Raw genomic sequence first — 18,304 nt, forward strand, 5'->3', positions numbered from 1 at the left:
GGGGCGCATGGGGTGACAGGGGCGCCGCCACCCAGGGCTCCTCCGCCCCGCTGGGGACGCGATAACAGCCCTGCTGATTAGGGAAGCATTTCCAGGGGGGCCGAGGGCCGGGCCGGGCGCCGCGGCCGCCCCCTCCTCCCGCTCGGCCGGGAAAGAGCAGCAAGTAGCCGGCGGCGGCCCTGTCCCGAAAGCCAAGAACAAGCACGAACTGTAGGAGGCCAGAGCGCGCGACCGGCCTGCTGATTCCTGGGAGCACGCCAGCCGGGACCGCCGCGGCCGAGGGCTTCTCTCCCTGGGGAGCGGGTGCAGACCCCTGCACCCCTCTGGCCGCCCTGCGCTCCTCGACCCTCTGCACAGTGACATTTGTCTCCTGGGCTTTCCTCTCCTTCTCCTTGTTTTTATACCAGCTCTGGTCCTTCGCCCCAGTGCCAGGAAGGTCAGAGCGTCCCAGGACGAGCACCCAAGGACCAGAAAGGGTGCTGAGTGAAGAGGGAAGAAATAACACGTGCACGCATTACAGATCTGTGGGGAAATGGGGTACCCAGGTAACTCGCCGTGCAGGAAGTGGTGAGCCAAGAGGAGAGATTGAGGGGGGCACAGAGGAGCTCCTGGAGAGGACTGCTTTCCCACCAGAAGATGCCGGGTACTCCCAGAGAGGGACGCGCGGGGCCAAGAAACCACGAGGGGAGGGGTGCGGAGGAAGAGGAGGGCTGGACGGGGCAAGCACGCAGTGCCCGGGTGGACGGGTGCGGGCAGGTGCAGCCTGGCGCCGCCGGCTAAGGGTTCTGAGGATGCCTGGATGGAAACGGGCAGCTGCCAGTCCTTGAGGCGAGCTGGGGTCTGGAGGCAGGCGGGGGCATTTGTCCTCTGGCCCTGATACCTGGATCTGGGCTCCATCTCCCCAAGCCCGGATTTTAGAAGCTAAATCAGAGCCTCCCTCCCAGCCGACATTGGCCCCTGTAATTTACACACGCCGCAAACGTTGAAAAACAAGTCGTGGGGACCTGAAGCCAGCAGGGCCTGGACCCCGGGGCTGCTCTTGGCCAGTGTCCCCTGACATCATTAGACTCCCAGGGCTTCGGGTCAGACGTGGGTGGTGGCCGGGCCAGCAAGTCACCGATGTCCAAGGGCCACATGGCCACAGCACGGGGACTGCCCCTGCCCTGAGCCCCGGCCCATCCTCGGCATCCTCCCTGCGCAAACTTCTCGAGGCCACAGCAGGGCTGGCCTGGAGCTGCCACCCCTTTGCCACCCTCGTGTCATTTTCAGGGAAAGCTCCGTGCACCTGCCGAGGGTGGCACTGCGATGCCTGTGGCAGCTGCTGGAAGCCACCCTGGCACACTGCCCTGGCATGGCCCTGGCATGGCCCGCGGCGGCCGCCCACACATTACCTGTCAGGTACGTCTGCTCGTGGATCTCGGTGACGCTGAGCAGCTCGGCGCCCTGCTGCTGGCAGCTCTTCCTCGCCTGGTGCCAGGTGAGTGCGGACTTGGAGTTGATCTGGTAGGAGATGCTGGTGAGCGGGTCTCGGTTCCACAGGCTCTCGCTCCCCTCGACTGCAGAAGGAGAAGTCGGTGGATTTGCGGCCTTCGGCGCGGAAGAGGCTCGGGGCGAGGACACCGTCGGGCAGTCCTGGCCGCACGGCCACCTCGGGCCCCGCACAGCCCTGCCCTTCACGCCTGAGAGCGCCCGGGAGATCCTCTGCACCCCTGAACTTAAGAGGGGCCCCCCAGAGGACCAGCCTCCAGCCCCTCTCCTGCCCCGAGGGGAAGGCAGGTGCCGCCTCCCTGGTTTTCCGCGGGAACCTTCCGGGTCAGGTGAGTTGGGAAGTGAGGCAAACCTTAACGCCGCCGAGCAGCAGAGTAAACCTGCGTCTTGGTCCGCAGGCGCATTTGCCCGCGGGGGCGGCGGGGACGTGCGCGGCTCCGCCCACAGCCGCACCTGCCAGCTGCTCACGAGCAGGGGCCTGGCTCGCCTCTAGAGTAGACTCAGAATAGGTAAACTCCGGGCTCACGGGTGCCGACGCTAGCCGTTCTTCCCTCCGAGCAGAAAATGATTCCTTCCGCTTATTATTTCCTTTGCTAACGTGTGATTTCCAATAGACGGCATAAACTGAGATTCACGCCATTAAAGACAGCACTATAGAGAGGCAGAGGCTTTTTACAGCTTTTACCTGTAAGATGATTGGGAAACTGGGAAGCAAACGAAATACTGTATGCGCTTACATGGTGTGAAAATCTCTCTTTCATCTTCCCAATAATGTAAAATTCTACTTAACAAGAGATGCGAGATAATAATCTTTGCACTTATTTTTAAGCAAGAGAAAGGATTATGTAACTTCTCCTATTTTCTAGGAAGCGTCCGACGTGCTGAGAAGTTGGCCAGTTCCCCTGTGCCCACGCGGCCAATTCTCTCCCTGCACCTCATCCTCTCGGTCCTGAGGGGAAACGATGTGGGCCCTTGTCACACTCATGCCACACCTACCACTGAATGTGAGGTCCCCACCAAACGGGAACAGAGGAACATCTAAATTTCCTTAGGCAACAACATAGGAATTTCTAAGTTATTTTAACTAAAACTTCACGAGCTGTTTAGATAGAAAAAAAAAGATTTGAATCCGTAATGTTAGCTTTCGGTTAAGACATTCTGAGAACTTTACTAGTTTAATGCCCAAGTGGATTCTCGTCCATGGAAGGGAGGCCGTGCAGCTGAGACGCTTTACGGTTAATTTTAGTGGAGGACCTTCAGGCAATGCTAATAAGAAAGTCCTGGAATTTGGAAGCTGTGTTTATATTATAGATACAAAAGGGGGGTGGGCACTGTCTTTTTCAGCAAGGGAGGAAGGGGCTATAAATGACCGACCCCAGGAGGTCATTTGCCTCTGGTCTCCACCTGACAAGGCATTAACCCCTATTTCTCCGCAAACGCACAGGCCCTGCAACATCCCCCCAAGAGCTCAGCTGCCAGGAGCAGGCACAACCAGGGCTGCAGGCTAACGCTGCTCCCAGCGGAGAGTTGAGAGGGGGTCCTTTCCTTTTTCCTGTTCTCATGACACTTGAAAATATATGTCTAAATAGAAGGAAATCTTTAAAATAAACAATGCAGAAGACAATGCAGAGCATATAGACAGAGCCACTGGGTCGACAGCTGGCACCTCATCTTCCTGTAGTGAACCTGCCAGTTCCGGGCTCATGTGAAAGAACGGTCTTTGGAAAGGAACACAAAGCAAAACAATGAAATAGCTTGGAAAACTGCAAAGCCCTTGAAAAGGAGGTATGGATTTATAAAATGTGTTTTTAAAACTTAGTGCATATTGAAATAAACCAGGTTTATTTTCTCTTTATGGTTATTTTACTTTCCCATTTAACAGGATACAGATTAATATATATATATAGTTTGGTTCTGAAGACATACATTAGAGGTAACAAAATTAAAAGGAGACCCCGGGAGCATGCTCGGGACACCCCCCAACAAACGTGCACCCACGGGGCTGAGTTCCTTTGTGGTTGGTGACTCGCCACTCTCCCTCCACAGCCCATCCCTCCGACAGCTGCTTGGTCAGCTCCACTTAGAGCAAGCTGCTGCTGCCGGCCCACGGAGTTCTCGTCCTGAGTGAACTCCCGGCTAACAGTGGAGCAGGCCCCACTCCTAGAGCAGGGCCGGGCAAAGGCCAGGCCTGACGCGGAGACATCACCGCTGTCTGAGCTCAGGAGAAGAGCCCCATTTCTTCAGACAAAACGACACCCCTCATGGCCTGCAGACACCCACCCACCTTCAGAGGCCTCGAGCCTCCGACGGCCACTAGGGGGGGTGGGCCCGAGACCCCAGAGCAGGGTCTGAGGCCGGTGAATTTGGGGGGCGTTCACCCGAACGGAGCGTGAGAGTTATGCCGGCGCGCTGGGCCCAGAGAGCAGCTAGAAGCCCGACGCTAGCTTCTGTGACTCTCGTGGCCCGGACGATTGGAGCCTCGGACAACGGGAGCCGCAGCTGGGCCCAGGGCGTCCAGGCGGGAGCCGCCCACTCAGAGGCTCTGCGACACCCGGGACGGCCCCCTCTGAGGAGCCGGGGCCAGAAGGTCCCGGAAAGAGCAGACGGGGCGCCGCTCCATCCTGACTCACATCAGGGCTTGGGGGTGAGAGGTTTCGGGGGACACTGGGGGCGGGAAGCGTGACAGTGCAGAGGCAGAACACCTCCCTCCGTCTCTTCCGGGCTCCACGCCCCTGGGAGCCGTGGCTGTTTGCCATGGCCCAGGCGGGGGCGCGCGGTGGCCTGCTCTGGGCGTGGGTACACACCGCACCTTAGACGGTAGAGCTTGCCCCCAGCGCCTTGGCAAAGAACGGGCAGGAGAATGGGACTTGGGGAGGATACGGGGCCCTTTGAATCGGATGTGAGATCTGGGGGTGTGGTCTGCTCTGGTTGGCACCCCCCGGGTCGATTCTCAACGCCCCCAAAACGCCCAGGCTGGGGTCGCCACTGCCCTCCCCGCAGCCCACGCGGCGCCCCCTCCCCGTGGGTACGACACGTGGCAGGTGCACCTGCCAGCCCCGGGGCCCCGTTCTGGCTCGGCCCGGCTGCCCGCCGCGCGTCCCCGCGGGCACGTACTCACATTTCAGGGGACAGAAGCCGAAGAGCTTGTCGGCGTCGTAGTCGGCGGTCGTGCCGCACCACAGCCAGCCGTCTGAGCGCCCGGCGCTGGTGCAGTCCGCGTACCACTTGCCCTCGAACTTGAAGGGGAAGGCGCAGGTGGCCCCGTTGGCGTTGCCCAGGAGCGTGTACATGGCTGCAGGGACGGACGGCCGCGCTGAGGGCCCTGGGCCACCTTCCCGAGGACCCTGTTCCCCGACCCCCCAGGCCCCCGCCCTCCCTGACGTCCCCCCTCCGCCGCCTCCCCCGCCCGCTGGGGACCCAGGCCCGGCGGGCGCACACAGCACCCCGCGGCAACTCCACATTTCCACAGCCTCCTGCACCAGAAGGAAAAGCTGCAGGGAAAGCAGCTAGGCTTCTGCGCTTCCTCCACAGCAGGACCGGCCCGGCTCCCCTTCCTCCAGGTTCAAATCACGCCACGATCGGACCCCCAGATGGGCAAAACCTTGGCTCCGTGCAGCCCAAATTCCCTCCAGCCGCCGCCAAGCCCCCCAGAAGGGCAGGCTTTGGGTGCAGCTCCAAGCCATCTCACAGAAAGAGGCCGCTTAAGCCTCTGCATGCGTCTAGCATCAGCATTTCTCTTTTTAAAAACTGAACTCAGGTGGGGCTGATCAAGGACCAAAACGGGAAGCTCCGGCTCCCGCAGAGGGAAAGCCGAGCCTGGGAAAGGCCCCGGCCGGTTACGCTGTGGCTTCAGGCAGCGCTGGGAGCGCCTCTGCCTGGCAGCAGAGCCACAGCTGGCCCTGCTCTGCTGTTCTCTAGGGACCCCTCGGGGACCTCGATACCCAAGTATTTGGCCCCTTGCCAGAGCTGGTCCTCCAGGGTAAGCTCCACAGATCCTAGGACCTAAAATGTCTTGAAAAGGCCTTCAGTCGTTTAAATAACACGAAGTTCACGCAGCACACAGCCCAGAGCCCCACACACGCGAGAGCGGCAGGCGTGCTTTCTCACCCCAGCCCTTTGCCTTGACTTACCCGTCGCGCTGTGAAAGCTGGATTTACATTTAAGTTCCACAAAGCTACAGCGTGGCTTTCGCCAGCCAGCCAGCTCTGAGCACTCGAAAAGGCTATTCTTGCGCCTGTTCCCCTCAGCCGCAGGCCTGTCTCCCACTGCTCGTGACAGCAACCAGCTGGGTCGGAAACCGTCGTACCGCCCCCTGCCTTGCCTCCAGCCGTGGCCTAGCTGCCATGGCCTAGCCGCCGTGGTCTAGCAGCCGTGGTCTAGCAGCCATGGCCTAGCCGCCGTGGTCTAGCAGCCGTGGCCTAGCTGCCGTGGCCTAGCAGCCGTGGTCTAGCAGCCGTGGCCTAGCCGCCGTGGTCTAGCAGCCGTGGCCTAGCAGCCGTGGTCTAGCAGCCGTGGTCTAGCAGCGGCACAGCCCCTGCACCCAGCAGCACTGAGACCACCCAGAGCCCTGCCTGACGGGTGCCCTACTGGTCAGCTTGCTCCTCTCCCCAACAGCCCTCCTGCGTCGGAAGTCCTCCCTGTCACTGGCCGCCTTGGCCCCACGTTTCCTTAGAAGGAAGAGGCTGCGTGGCCTTCAGGTCCATCGTGGCTCGGGTTAATGGATTCCAAGGCCACTTACAGCAGCTGGACCACCCCACAGGGCCATCCACAGCCCCGGGGGGCAGCTGGGGGAGGCAGGGTGCAGCCCCCCAGTCTCAGAGAGGTCGTGGGGTACGCACCTGCCCTTCCCATGATCCCTCAGAACCTGGGGGACAGCCAGGGTCCCTCAGCCCCTGGGGGGCAGCCGGGGTCCCTCAGAACCTGGGGGGCAGTCAGGGTCTCTCAGAACCTCTGGGGGACAGCTGGGGTCTCTCAGACCCTGGAGGGTGTCTGCATGGCGACCTGCTGTCTGGGGGTTCTCACCCAGGAGGAGTCTGAGACCCACCACCCTAAATCCTACGCCCAGTTGAGACGTGGAGTGCTGTACCCTAAAATAAAACTAGTCCATGCCTGCAGAGCAGCCTCCTGGCCCTGAGCTCCCCGCCTGAGCGCCGGCCGTGGCTGGAGCACACGCTCTGCCGCGGGTTCTCTCCTGCCCGCCCCGACACGTTCTCTGGCCTTGCTGGAAGGCGGCCTCCGGCTCATCGAAACCCTCTGCATTTCCAGGCAGTGCCTTGGGGAACCCTCGCCCCGCCACCCTCAACCCCTACTCCACCTCCTCAGACGAAGGGAAACCAGTTACTGCCCCCCAGAGGACTCAGCTCGCAGGCCGTGTCTTCGCCGTGATAAACTAAGTTCAACTAATTTTAGCTGTCCCGGCAACATCGGAACTTTGGAAGCGTGTAATCTCTTGTTCCAAAAGGCAGTGTCTTCTGCGGCCTCGAGTTCGCTCTAGATAACACTCACACGGACCAAGTATCCAGTTCCCGGGCACAGAGATGGTCGGACGTCCTCGGCCAAGGACACCGGCGCCGCAAGAACTCCAAGTTCTCGCTCTTTTTTTTTTTAACTTCTTCTCTGTGTAGTCACCAGAGAATGAAATTTGGCCAAGATAAGAGAAGGTTAAATACTCTCATTTTATTTAAGCTTCAAAGGGCCCAAAGAATCAACTACATATAAAGTAATGGTTTCCAGCCAATGGAGCTACAGCTTTCTAAGACAGCCAGCGAGCACGTCCCCTGTGAGCTTACAAGCCAGTTCCTCAGCTTTTCCAATCTTCTGACTATTATACTCTCTAAATACCCATAAGTGGACAAAATAAATCAAACACTTAGGAACCCAAAGTGATCACCAAGATTTCACAACTGGAATTGGTAAAGAATATTGTTCCATGGGTCCTTTCTGCAAGGATAACTTAATCCAAAGGAAGAAAAGTATTTGGTTAAGTTTATTTAAGTTACTATTATATTACTCTATATTGTAGTATTATTAAGCTAATTATCACTATACTCTTATAATGTCATATGGGAGGCTTTGGGTCAGAGACTACAGTGAAAATTAATTTCTAAAACTTGTAACGGTTTAAATATATCTATACATCTATACGGATATCTCAGAGAAGCTCAGAGGAAGCCACTCCCCTGGACCACAAACCGCGTTTCCCTCAGGACTTGCCCTGCGTTTATCCCTCTCCTGTCCCACGGTGCTGGGAAGGCGGCCGTCCACGCACCCAGCGCAGACGGAAGCACCCGAGTTCCCGAGCAGGGGCCCAGCCGAGGGGGAGGGGGCGCCCCGCGGAGCCGGCCTGCTTACCTTCGTAGCCGCGGGAGCACAGGTCGCTGGAGGAGCCGAAGACCTTCCACCTGCTCCACAGGCCGGCGCCCTTGTAGAGCATGACGTTCTTCTCCTGCCTGTTGCCGTAGTTGAAGAAGAGGTCTTCGCCCTTGAGCCCCAGGAGCGTGTCGTTCCTGCACTCCCACCGCTGCAGCTCGCTCTTCGCGTCGCAGGCGTACAGCGTGACGGGCACCCAGTCGGTTTTGGACGGCACCCCCAGGCACAGCTTGAAGGCGACGCTCATGATCTGGGTCGGCGACACCCACCGGAACCGCTGCGCCTCGCTGTCCCGGTCGCAGGCCGCCGTCTGCACGGCCGTGGGGCCAACCGCTTCCACGCAGCGCTTGTGGTCGTCGTTGTACATCAAAAACTGCCGCGCGTCTGCACAAACGGACAAGAAAGAGCACGCTCGGGGCGCCCGTGCGAGGTCGGCGCCTCAGGCCTGCGGTCCCCAAAGAGAGGGAAAGGGGGTGCGGCAGGCGCCCTGGGCTCCTCACCGAGCCGGGGACAGCCGGACTGAGGGCCGCTGCCCTGGGGATGGCGGCTGCGGGCCACGGCCCCCCTGATGGCACGAAGCCTCGAGAAAGGCCCGGCTCCAGGCACACAAACCGCAGGGAGGCACTCGAGAGGGAGGAAAGACGAGGTGATCCGCGCGACCTGCGCAAGACGCAGGAGCGACAGGCCTGAAACCAGAAGCAGGAACCGCCCGGAAGAGGACTCTGAAATCTGACGGCCTGCCCTCAGTGGAGATGGACGAGATCGACGTATCGGTCTTCTAACCACAGCACTAGAGTTGGGGGTTTTTGTAATTTTTTAAAATTTTGTTTTACATGATTACATCTTCATTTTAGGTTCTGCAAATTTTCAAACTATGCTTTCCTGGTAGCCTGAGTCTGAGCGACTAGACAATTTATTCCAAGTTTGTGGTTTGGTTTTTTTCCCCTTTCCAACAATAGGAAACTCAGAGATGTAGCACCCAGAGGTAAGTAGGTGTCTGGTATTGAATCTCAGCTTTCATTTCCTTGCCATACTCAATATAACCATTTTATTATAAAAAGATACAAAAAAGCATTGGAAATTAAATAATTTGTGAAGTTTGCAATAACAGTTAAATAAAGGTAAGTTTCTCTATCACTTGAGGTAATGTTTCTGAGAATCGCCTCTTTAAAAGCATAGTGTTTTTACGTCTCCATTTACGCGATCTCAGTAAACTGGCACAAGGGCACTTACACTCGTGGCCATAGCTTCTAGCCTGACTTCCTGTTGCTGAAAAACAAACCAAAAAAAAGGACTTGGTAAGCACTTATTTTCCCTTAAGTCAAAGTTGAGTTCGCGGAAAGCTCTCCCCTTCCTCCCTCTTATTTGTAAGACTAGACCATGGAGGGCCGGCCCGGCTGCTTCGTGGCTTCCAGGAGACGCACACTTGAGAGCGTGGGCCAGATTCCCTCCAGCCACGTGGTCCTTTCCAGAGGGCCTGCAGGGAGGCCGGCGGCCGAGAGTCGAGGAGCTCCTGGCTCCCCGTGGACTCACCTGGGGCCCGGGGCCAGCGCCCCTGCCGCACGCACTGCCCGCCGGCCTCCCCGAGGGTCAGCCGTGCACCTGCCGCCCGCCCCCCGGCCACCCCGTGGCCCGTGAGCCTCTGCCCACCCGCTCTCCTGCCCCACCCGCCTCGGCCCTGCCCGGGGCTTCCACCCAGACAGGGGCCCCCCACTCGCCTGCCCGCCCCCAGCCCCGGCCCCCGGGGTCCTACCCACAGCCGCACGTGGCAAACCCCACAGCTCCCCAGCGGTGATACAACCCACCTCTGAGCAAGGCACTCTGCTCACGACGAAACACGGAAGAGGGAAACAAAAGTGGCTTTAAAAAGTCACTACAATGATTTACACGCAAACGTGAGGCGTGGCCCTCTAATCCACGAGGCGTGGACTCAGGAGCCTGCCGTGCCTCCCTGTGTTGTCCTGTACACTCAGCTGTGCTGCCCTCGACATGGAGAGCGACTCCACTCACCTGGGCGTACCTCAGGCTCTTCACTTGCTGTGCTCGGTCGCCTCAGGGACCACTGTCGGCCCCACAGCCACCCAGCAGCCCCCAGGTGAGGTCAGGCAGTCCCCAGGTGGGGTCAGGTGCCCCAGGTGAGGTCAGACAGCCCAGGTGGGGTCAGGTGCCCCAGGTGAGGTCAGGCGGCCCAGGTGAAGTCAGGCGCCCCAGGTGGGGTCAGGTGGCCCGTAGGTGGGGTCAGAAGCCCCAGGTGAGGTCAGGTGGCCCAGGTGGGGTCAGGCAGCCCAGGTGGGGTCAGGTGGCCCTCAGATGGAGTCAGGCGCCCCAGGTGGGGTCAGGCACCCCAGGTGGGGTTAGGTGTGCAGTGTCCCTCCTTCAGAGCTCTGCACACTCACTGACTTTACTCTCTGGGCCTCCCTCCCGTCCGAGGCTCTGTCTTACTCTCACGCAGCCCTCTCTCATACATCCTGCCACATCCACCTGGATCCCTAAGTCCAGACCAGGAGCCACCCTGGGATCCTGCTTTCCTCACATGCTGGACAAGAGCAGGGTCGACTGGCAGCGCCCAAAGACATGCCTGACCCTCCTCTCCTCTCCCTTTCTCGGCCACCGTCCTCAATCCAGGGGCCATGGCCCACCCTGGGACCGCTGACGCCTGCCCTGTGTCTGCCATGGCCTGACCGCCGTGGCCTGCCCTGCGACTGCCGTGGCGCAATGGCTGGGCCCGACTGCTGTGGCCTGCCTGGGACCACTGAAGCCTGCCCTGGGACAGCTGCGGCCTGATCACCGTAGCCCACCCTGGGACCGCCGTGGCCAGCCCACTGTGGCCGGCCCTGGGATCGTCCCCCTCACCCTACAGCCCATTCCCCTCGGGGAGATCCCACGGATCTTTCAAAGCTGTAATTAGGCAATGCCAGTGCCCTGGACACCCTCCAGGCTGCCACCCAGCCCCAACACCCCCTCCCAGCTCACAGATACCCTGGCCTCTGGCCGCCCCTCCCCGCACCCACCTTGCCACTTCTGAGGGCGTGGCTGCCGTCTGTCCAGCCGCACTCATTTCCACCCAGAAGCTTCCACTGAGCCCTCCCTCCCCAGACGCTCCCTCAGCGCTCAGCACGAGGCCACGTCCTGAGGGACCGTCCGGGCCGGGCATGCTCCTCTATTCCCACGGGGCGCCCACCACCTCTTAACTGAGTCCTTTCTCGCATGCTTCCTTGTGTCTGTCCCCCCTGCTGGAATGTGGACGCCATAGAAGAGGACATCACCTTCCGCCACAGCCCTCTCTCTTCTGGAGCGCTATGGTCTCTCACCAAATGCTTGCTGAATAAATAGAAGTATTTATCAAATATGAAGCATAATGATTACTGGCCAAAATAAAGCATTTCACTTAATAATTGATTAATGATTTAGGGTCTCTTCAATTTTAGTTTTTCCCCTAATAGCTTATTTTTACTGAAAGGCCATTTATGAACATTTATACTTATGAAAGGAGTATGTGTGGAAATGAAAAGCTACTATTTCAATACAAACGTGCCTATTCTTGTTTGCTCTGTTTATCTTTTGGCTTCTAACACATTAGGAAGCTGGGTAGATCTGATATTGCCTTTGCCAGACAATACGAGGAAGTGTAAAATTATCACTTTATGGTGATACATCTGTAAAGCATTCTTCTCCCTCGGTTGTCAACAGGTCATTTCACTTTTATATTGTCATGTGCAAATGTCTCTGGTTTAAAAATATCCTACTTCCTCCTCCGAAAGTGACTTCCAAGACCATGACGGAAGACAGGCTGTAGCATTTTTTGCTACCATAAACAATGCAAATTTTGTGCATTTATTAGCATCTTATCTTGCCTGTGCTAATTATGTTACTGTACTAGAAACAGTACAAAGCTAAAGAAATGGTGTCCTGGTTTGTCTTTTGTGGAACCCAGAAAATTATGTTCTTAAGCTAACAATTCCTGTGCCTTAAATGCAGTGTGGCTTGGACCTTTTGATTAGACCACTTTCTAGTAGATAGCTTTAGGCTCTTGGTGGGGCTACATCAGTGAGGCATGGCCTAGGTTGGGTGTAGCAGTTTGATACTATTGATGAATTCCAAAAGAAATACTGGATTATGTTTGTAAACTGATCTTTTCCTCTTGGCATAGGAGATTACACTGGATTCATAGGTTTACCTGATTAAGTAATTAGGTGCCCTCGTGCCAGTAGGGCATTGAGTCCCTCCCTTTTGGTGAATGGGGACTCACAGATAGAAAGCATGGCAAAGGACAGAGTTAAGGATTTTTGATGTTAGAGTTTTGCTGTTGGAGTTTGATGCTGAAGCCTTAAGCTGGAGCCCCAGGAAGGGAGGAACCCAGGAAGCCTGAACCCTCACAGACATCGCAGCCATCTTGCTCCAACACGTGAAAATAGACTTTGCTGAGGGATAACTTATACTTTATGGCCTGGTAACTGTAAGCTCCTACCCCAAGTAAATGCCCTTTATAAAAAACAACCAATTCCTGGTATTTTGCATCAGCAACTGACTAATACATTGGCTGACTAATACACTGGGTCACTGCCCTCTTCCTGGGTCTTATATAAACTGGGACAAAGAGAAAAAGAAGAGACAGAGAAATTCAGTTGCCATTTTGACCCTGCCATGTGAGAGAGAGGACTCTAGGATCTGAGCATAAGCCCATCTTTGGTAAGAAGGCATCTCTGCTGATGCCTTGATTAGGACATTTTCACAGCCTTGAAACTGTAAGCTTTTACCCTAAAATTTCCCATTATAAAAGCCAAATCATTTCTGGTATTTTTGCATTGGTTGCTTTTGCAAACTAAAACAGAAACTGGTACCAGAAGTGGGGTGCTGCTTCTTGCATATACCAAAAACCTGAGAACAGCTTTATAAATGGGTAAGGGGTGTTTTTTGGAGGAATTGTAAGGTGCTTGGTAGAAAAGGCTTAGATTGCTTTGAAGAGACTTGGTAAAAGTATGGACCCTGAAGTTACTTCTGATGAGGACTTAGATAGAAATGATGACTGGAAGGAAGGCGATCCTTGTTTTAAAGAAGCAGAGAACTTGGAAACCCTGGGTAACCTCCCTTCCCTGAGTCACCCTCCCTGCCCCCTGGATCCATCACTGCCCCCTGGGTCCCATCACCTCTGGCCCTGGATCCTCCCCTCTGCCCCCTGGGTCCCCTCCCCGTGCCCCCTGGGTGCCCTCCTCCCTGCCCCCTGGGTGCCCTCCCCCTGCCCCCTGGGTGTCCTCCCCCCTGGCCCCTGGGGGCAGCGCCAGTGATGATTTTCCTCAGGATGAGAACACCAGTATGAGCCGAGGGGAATGGTTTAGAAGAGGGTGAAGTTGACAGCAGCTCAGACAGAGGGACAGAGGGCAGAGGCCATGACAACCGTGGAGTCTCTAGAAGGTGGGGAGGAGAGCAGCATGCTCTCCAGGGCTGGCAGGCTCAAGACCCAAGCCCACTTCCTGCTGACCTGGTCAAATGAGGCACTCTACCCTCAGGTTCCTTATCTGTAAAGTGGAGATAAGAAAGCTCTCCAGGAGCATTTGCCATGAAGTTCCAAGGGAAGCCACTGGTGTAAAGCACCAGCCTGCCGATTTGCGCATAGGAAACCCTCGGCAAATGTTCACCCCCTCCCTTCTGGAAGGGGAAAAGTCTTAAAAAGCATCATAATAATACAAATAATGGGAACTAAATCCTACTTTTGACCCATTGTTCTTTTGAGACACATTTACATCTTTCCTAATCCTCATGCTCAGGTGGTAAATTGTGTCTAGAGGCAGCTCCAGTCCAGCTGACTTCGCAAGCCACTTACTCTTCTGGGCCTCCATTTTCTCACCTCGTAAAAGAGGTAGTAATACAAGCCAACTCACCTCCCGGGTTGTTGGGAGCGGTCAGTGGAATTAGACCTTGCCTTCATCTAATGGGAAATCTGAGAATGACTTCTTTTTATTTCAGTTCCTATTCTTTTCCAAAGAGCACCTGCCCCTTGCCTCCCTCTCCCCCACTCCTGTTCCACCTACTTTCTCCTGGCCTCCTCTGTGGACCCACCTAACCATGTCGTCCCTTCACTCAACAGTACTGACAGTGGCCAAGAAGCAAGATGGCCCTGCCGTTCCAGGTGGCCCAGCAGGTGCACGGCCACAGCCCCCGCGCCCTCCCTGCTCTCCCTCGTCCCTCAGCTCGGTCTCCAAGTCCAGACCACAGGCAGTGAGAGCTGAAGGACGCCTGGGTCCCTGCAACCTTTGCAAGGCAAGGGGCTTTGTCCCAAACTGGAGCTGTGCACTTCTGATTCTCGAGAGGCCACGGTGACCCAGCAGTGACTTTTCCCCCCGTAAGTGAAGCCCAGACCCCAGCAGGCACAGATACAGCACATAACCAAGCCACGCTGTCTTGCCGAGGTCGGCAACATCCTGCGTGCAGCCCCTTCTGGGTTATAGGAAAGCAGGCATAGCTTGGTTCTGCTAAATAAGTTATTTATCTAAATATCTTAAGTCTAGTATCTAAAATAAGACATTCACATAAAGGAAAAAATATGGACTAGAAACAAAGAAAAGTAGAAATACGGTAAGGAAATTTTATGAGAGTTAAGACTGAAAAGGAAAGAGCTGTGGAAACTTGCTCCTTGAAGGGAGTACACCACTCCATCTAAAGCAAGAAGGCTCCACGCAAGCCCAAATTCCCGAGAACAAAGCAGGTGCGCTGCCAGGTGGCGGAGACCGGGACGGCCCACCAGGCCTGCTTCTCTTCCCACGTGACCCGAGTGGCCGCGAGACCCCAGGCTCCAGGCGGGGGGCGCACTTTGGTCTAAACAAATCAAAGAGGACAGAATGGCAAGGGGGTTGTCCTGGTGAGAAGAAGTCATTTAATAAAGGTGGCCACTTAGACCAAAGAGAGGGCCAACCCCTTCTTTTCCCTGGAAGAGAACTTTTACCCTGATGATGCCACAGTCTGGGGGGTGTGGGGACAGAAGCAGATTCCTGGCCAAGAAGGGACTTGGGGGGACAGCAGCTATTGCACAGCAGGAGGACAGAGACGTACGGGGACAGGAGGGGGACCCCTGCCCAGCCCACCCGTCCAGGCAAAGGGGTTTCAGGGAACTGCATTGGGCAGCCCCCTCCCACTTGTCCGGCCTCCAGCGATCTTTTGGGGCCTGTTCACAAAAAATTCTCCTCTTCCTGAAGCTCAAATCTCCTGCCTCTGGCAACAAAGCCCTTTGTTCGACAATTAGAAGGAAAGCGCTGAAACGCCAGTGCTCTAGGGACACACTCCCGGCGAAACCCTTATACTTGAGGGTGTGGGGTCAAAGTGCCTCAAAACTGGAACCAGAAAGCAGAAGGACCTGGAGCCCGAGGAGGAGGCCGGAAGCGGGTGGCAGCAGATGGAGGCAGCCGCCCTGGCCCTGGGCACGCCGCCCCCCTCACAGGTGGGGTGCCAGCCTGGCCCCGGCCTTGAGGTTGGAGCAGGTGCGGTGACGGCCCAGCCCGGCGGTGGATTCAAACAGGCACGGCCCCCGCAGCTGGCTGCCTGAGCGCCCTGCACCCCACGAGCCCTCGATGCCTCTCCACATGCCGGGTGTACACAGCCAACGCCCACAACTGCACCCCACTGCACCCCAAAGCACCAGCCTCCGAGCCTTAAGACAGGACTTCTCAGGACAGAACACGGCACAGGTCAGGAGGGACAGACAGGTGACGAGCGCCACGCCACCGGGGAGGGCCCTTTCTGAGAGGCCCTTCCAGGGGGCTGCCAGCCTGCAAGGCCCCCAGGGAGCAGAGCAGCCCCCCAGGTGCACCCCAGCCACACCAGGCGCCGGAGCGGCTTGTCCACCAGAGGGGCCAGCCGGAGTGAGCAGCTCAGCGCAAGCCGTGCCCAGTGGGCCCCGCGCGCCGCCCCTCGGGGCAGACCACCTCGCTCCGCCCTCCCGGGACCCCCTGCGTCCCCACCTCTCCCCTCCAGCCCGGCTGCCCTGGCGGTGCCCGCCCCGCCGGGCCGCGCCAGCGTCTCCTGCACCTCTGAGGTCCCGCGTCGGCTTTTGTGTCCCCTGAGAGCAGCCCTCAAAGCTCAGAGGCTGAGAGCCAGACCCTCCCCACAGGCCCGGCGGGGTCCCAGGCCCAGCCGTGAGCGGCCGCCTGGCTCTGCCCCAAGGGCAGGCGGGGGCCAGGAGGGGAGGGCAGGGCCACTGCGGCTCCTGCGCCCCGAGGGGACACTCCGCCCTCCTGCGTCACCCAAGGACGCTCTGGAGCCAATGGAGGGAGACGCGAGGAAGGGGAGGGAGGCCCTGGCACAGCGGGGGGGGGGGGGGGGCAGCGCAGAGGAGGCAGCGCTGGGCCATGTCCCTGCAGACGCCGCTGCCCCTGTGCAGGGTCCAGGAGAGGAGCCCGGGTCACAGGCCCCGGGGAAAGGGAGAGTCCAGGAAGGCCACGCGCGCCCTGAACTTGTTTTCGGTCCTCCACCACCTGCCCCCCCTCCCAGCATTCGAGCCCCTGAGGAGGGGTCAGAGGCTGCCTCCACCTGGAGGAAAACTCCTAAGCAAACAGAGAAACCCTTTTGGCTCCAGAGCATTAAAAACCCACCTAAAGTAAACAAGGGGCCCTGTCTGTGCCACCCAGCGTGGGAGCCACCAGACGCGTGCGGCTGCCGGACGCTGAAATGCACGAGGCCGAATTCAGACGTGCCGGAAGCGTCAACTGCGCATTTCGAAGATTTCATTTAACAAAATGAATGTCAAAGTACCCCAAGGAATTTTCTGTTGACTAGGTGTTGGGAGGACACTACTCTGGATATACTGGGTTAAATGAAATATATTAATAAAGCCCATTTCGCATGTTTCTTTTTTTAATGCGGCTGCTCGGATGTTGAATGTGCGGCCTGCCCGGTGGCCAGCGTCGTGCGTCCGCGGCACTGCGCAGGGTCGTGGAGTGCAGCCCTCGCCCGCCGCCCCTGCCTTGTGCGTCCCTTCTGCTTGGACACCTCGGGTGACTCACTGCCCCTCAGCGGCCTGTGCTGCCCCAGACGGCTCGAATCCCCAGAAGCTCCCTGGTTCTGGCGTTAACATTGGGGCCGGACCCAGTGTGTCCAGCCTGCAGCCGGCTCTGCAGCTCCACCTTCCTGACGGCGGTGGGGGGGGAGGCCGCCGGCAGCGGGAGGAGGCCGCGCTCTGGGGCTGACTAAGGGGAAGCACCCTCGGCTGCCTCTTGGGGAACTTCTCCATCTCCTGCCTACAGTCCTGTGGGGCAAGCAGGAGGCCCCGCGCTGGCCACACCGGCCCCCACACCGGCAGCCGCGCCCCCACCCCGTGTACCGCACAGCCCAGGCGGTCGTGCCCTGCCCGCCACCTCGAGGGAAGCAGAGCAAGCCCGAGCCTGCAGGGCAGCACCCCCGCCTCGGGGGCTGGGGGGCTGGAGGGTCTCGGCCGCCCCCCGGGGCAGGGCCTGGACCCCGCAGTGCGTCTGCATGTTTGCTAGAGATGAAGGGGGCTCAGGGACCGGGCAGGGTGGGGACCCCTCCCGGGTCATCTCAAGCAGAGGGGGGCCGTGCATCCTGCAGCAGGAGAGGCTCCCCAGGGTCCCCAGAAACTCCCAGAGCCCGGGGCCTGCCCCCACCAGGAGGGGTGGACCTACCGTGGCTGCAGCGGGGGACCCCGGGCGCAGAGCAAAGGAAATCCCAGCCTGGAAGCCACGACGGGAGGCGTGCGGGGCGCAGGGAGCGCGGCGTGGAGGGAGAGACCCCCGCTGCCCGCTCCTGGCCAAGGAACCCCCGCTGCAGCCCCCGGCAGGTGCTGCGTGCCGGGAGAGGCCAGCCAGGGAGCCGGGGGGTTGGGGGGGGCATCCCACTTACCCAGCAGCGGGGCGACCCCAGGCACCAGGGCCAGCAGCGCCAGCAGCAGGCTCGGCGGCATGGCCTCGGCTGGCGGGGTCGGGGGCGCGGGCACAGCAGGGGACACGAGGGTGCCGCCACCTCCTCCAGCCCGGCCAGGCCTCCCTGCTGCAGGGTGGCAGGAAGCGCGGGTTTTAAAAGGGCTCCCCGGTTTAGGGAAAACCTCCAATAAGGAGATATCCTGTCACATGAGGGAGTTTGGAAAACAGGAATTCAAAGTTACAACTTTGCTTCGTAAGCTGACTTCTGCGAAGGGCAGAGAGGAAGGGAGAAGGCCGTCCGCGGGAGGGCTGGGCGAGGGGCAGGGAGCAGGGGGGGGCCGGCAGCCGCCCACCCCCCGCCGCAGAGGCCCCGGCGGGTGGCCGGGCGCGGGGACGCCGGGCGAGCTCCGCTCCTTGGGCCGTGCTGGGGACGCGCCTCTTTTTCCTGGAAAGCTTCAAGAGAACCTGTCCCGGCGCAGCTTTGCGCCTCTCTGGGGCAGTGAGAGCAGGCGCTGTGCCTCCCGCCCGGCAGCCCAGCCCACCCTGCCGCCCCCAGGCTGCGCGGGACCCTCCCAGGAAGG

General features: G+C 58.6%; 1 protein-coding gene across 1 annotated transcript in view; it reads right to left on the reverse strand.

Moving 5' to 3' along the window:
* MRC1 (mannose receptor C-type 1) overlaps window positions 1–17,999 on the reverse strand; it is a 90,728-nt gene extending 72,729 nt beyond the window's left edge. Inside the window, exons 1-4 of the mRNA XM_058297900.1 lie at window positions 17,704–17,999; window positions 7,840–8,241; window positions 4,607–4,780; window positions 1,392–1,556 (exon numbers count right to left, since the gene is read on the reverse strand). Coding sequence (XP_058153883.1) covers window positions 1,392–1,556; window positions 4,607–4,780; window positions 7,840–8,241; window positions 17,704–17,764 — 802 coding nt within the window. The 5' untranslated portion in view covers window positions 17,765–17,999. The remainder of the gene's footprint in view (window positions 1–1,391; window positions 1,557–4,606; window positions 4,781–7,839; window positions 8,242–17,703) is intronic.
* Window positions 18,000–18,304: the final 305 nt, after the last annotated feature.

This window comes from Dasypus novemcinctus, chromosome 5 (assembly GCF_030445035.2).
Source record: "Dasypus novemcinctus isolate mDasNov1 chromosome 5, mDasNov1.1.hap2, whole genome shotgun sequence".
NCBI lineage: Eukaryota > Metazoa > Chordata > Mammalia > Cingulata > Dasypodidae > Dasypus > Dasypus novemcinctus.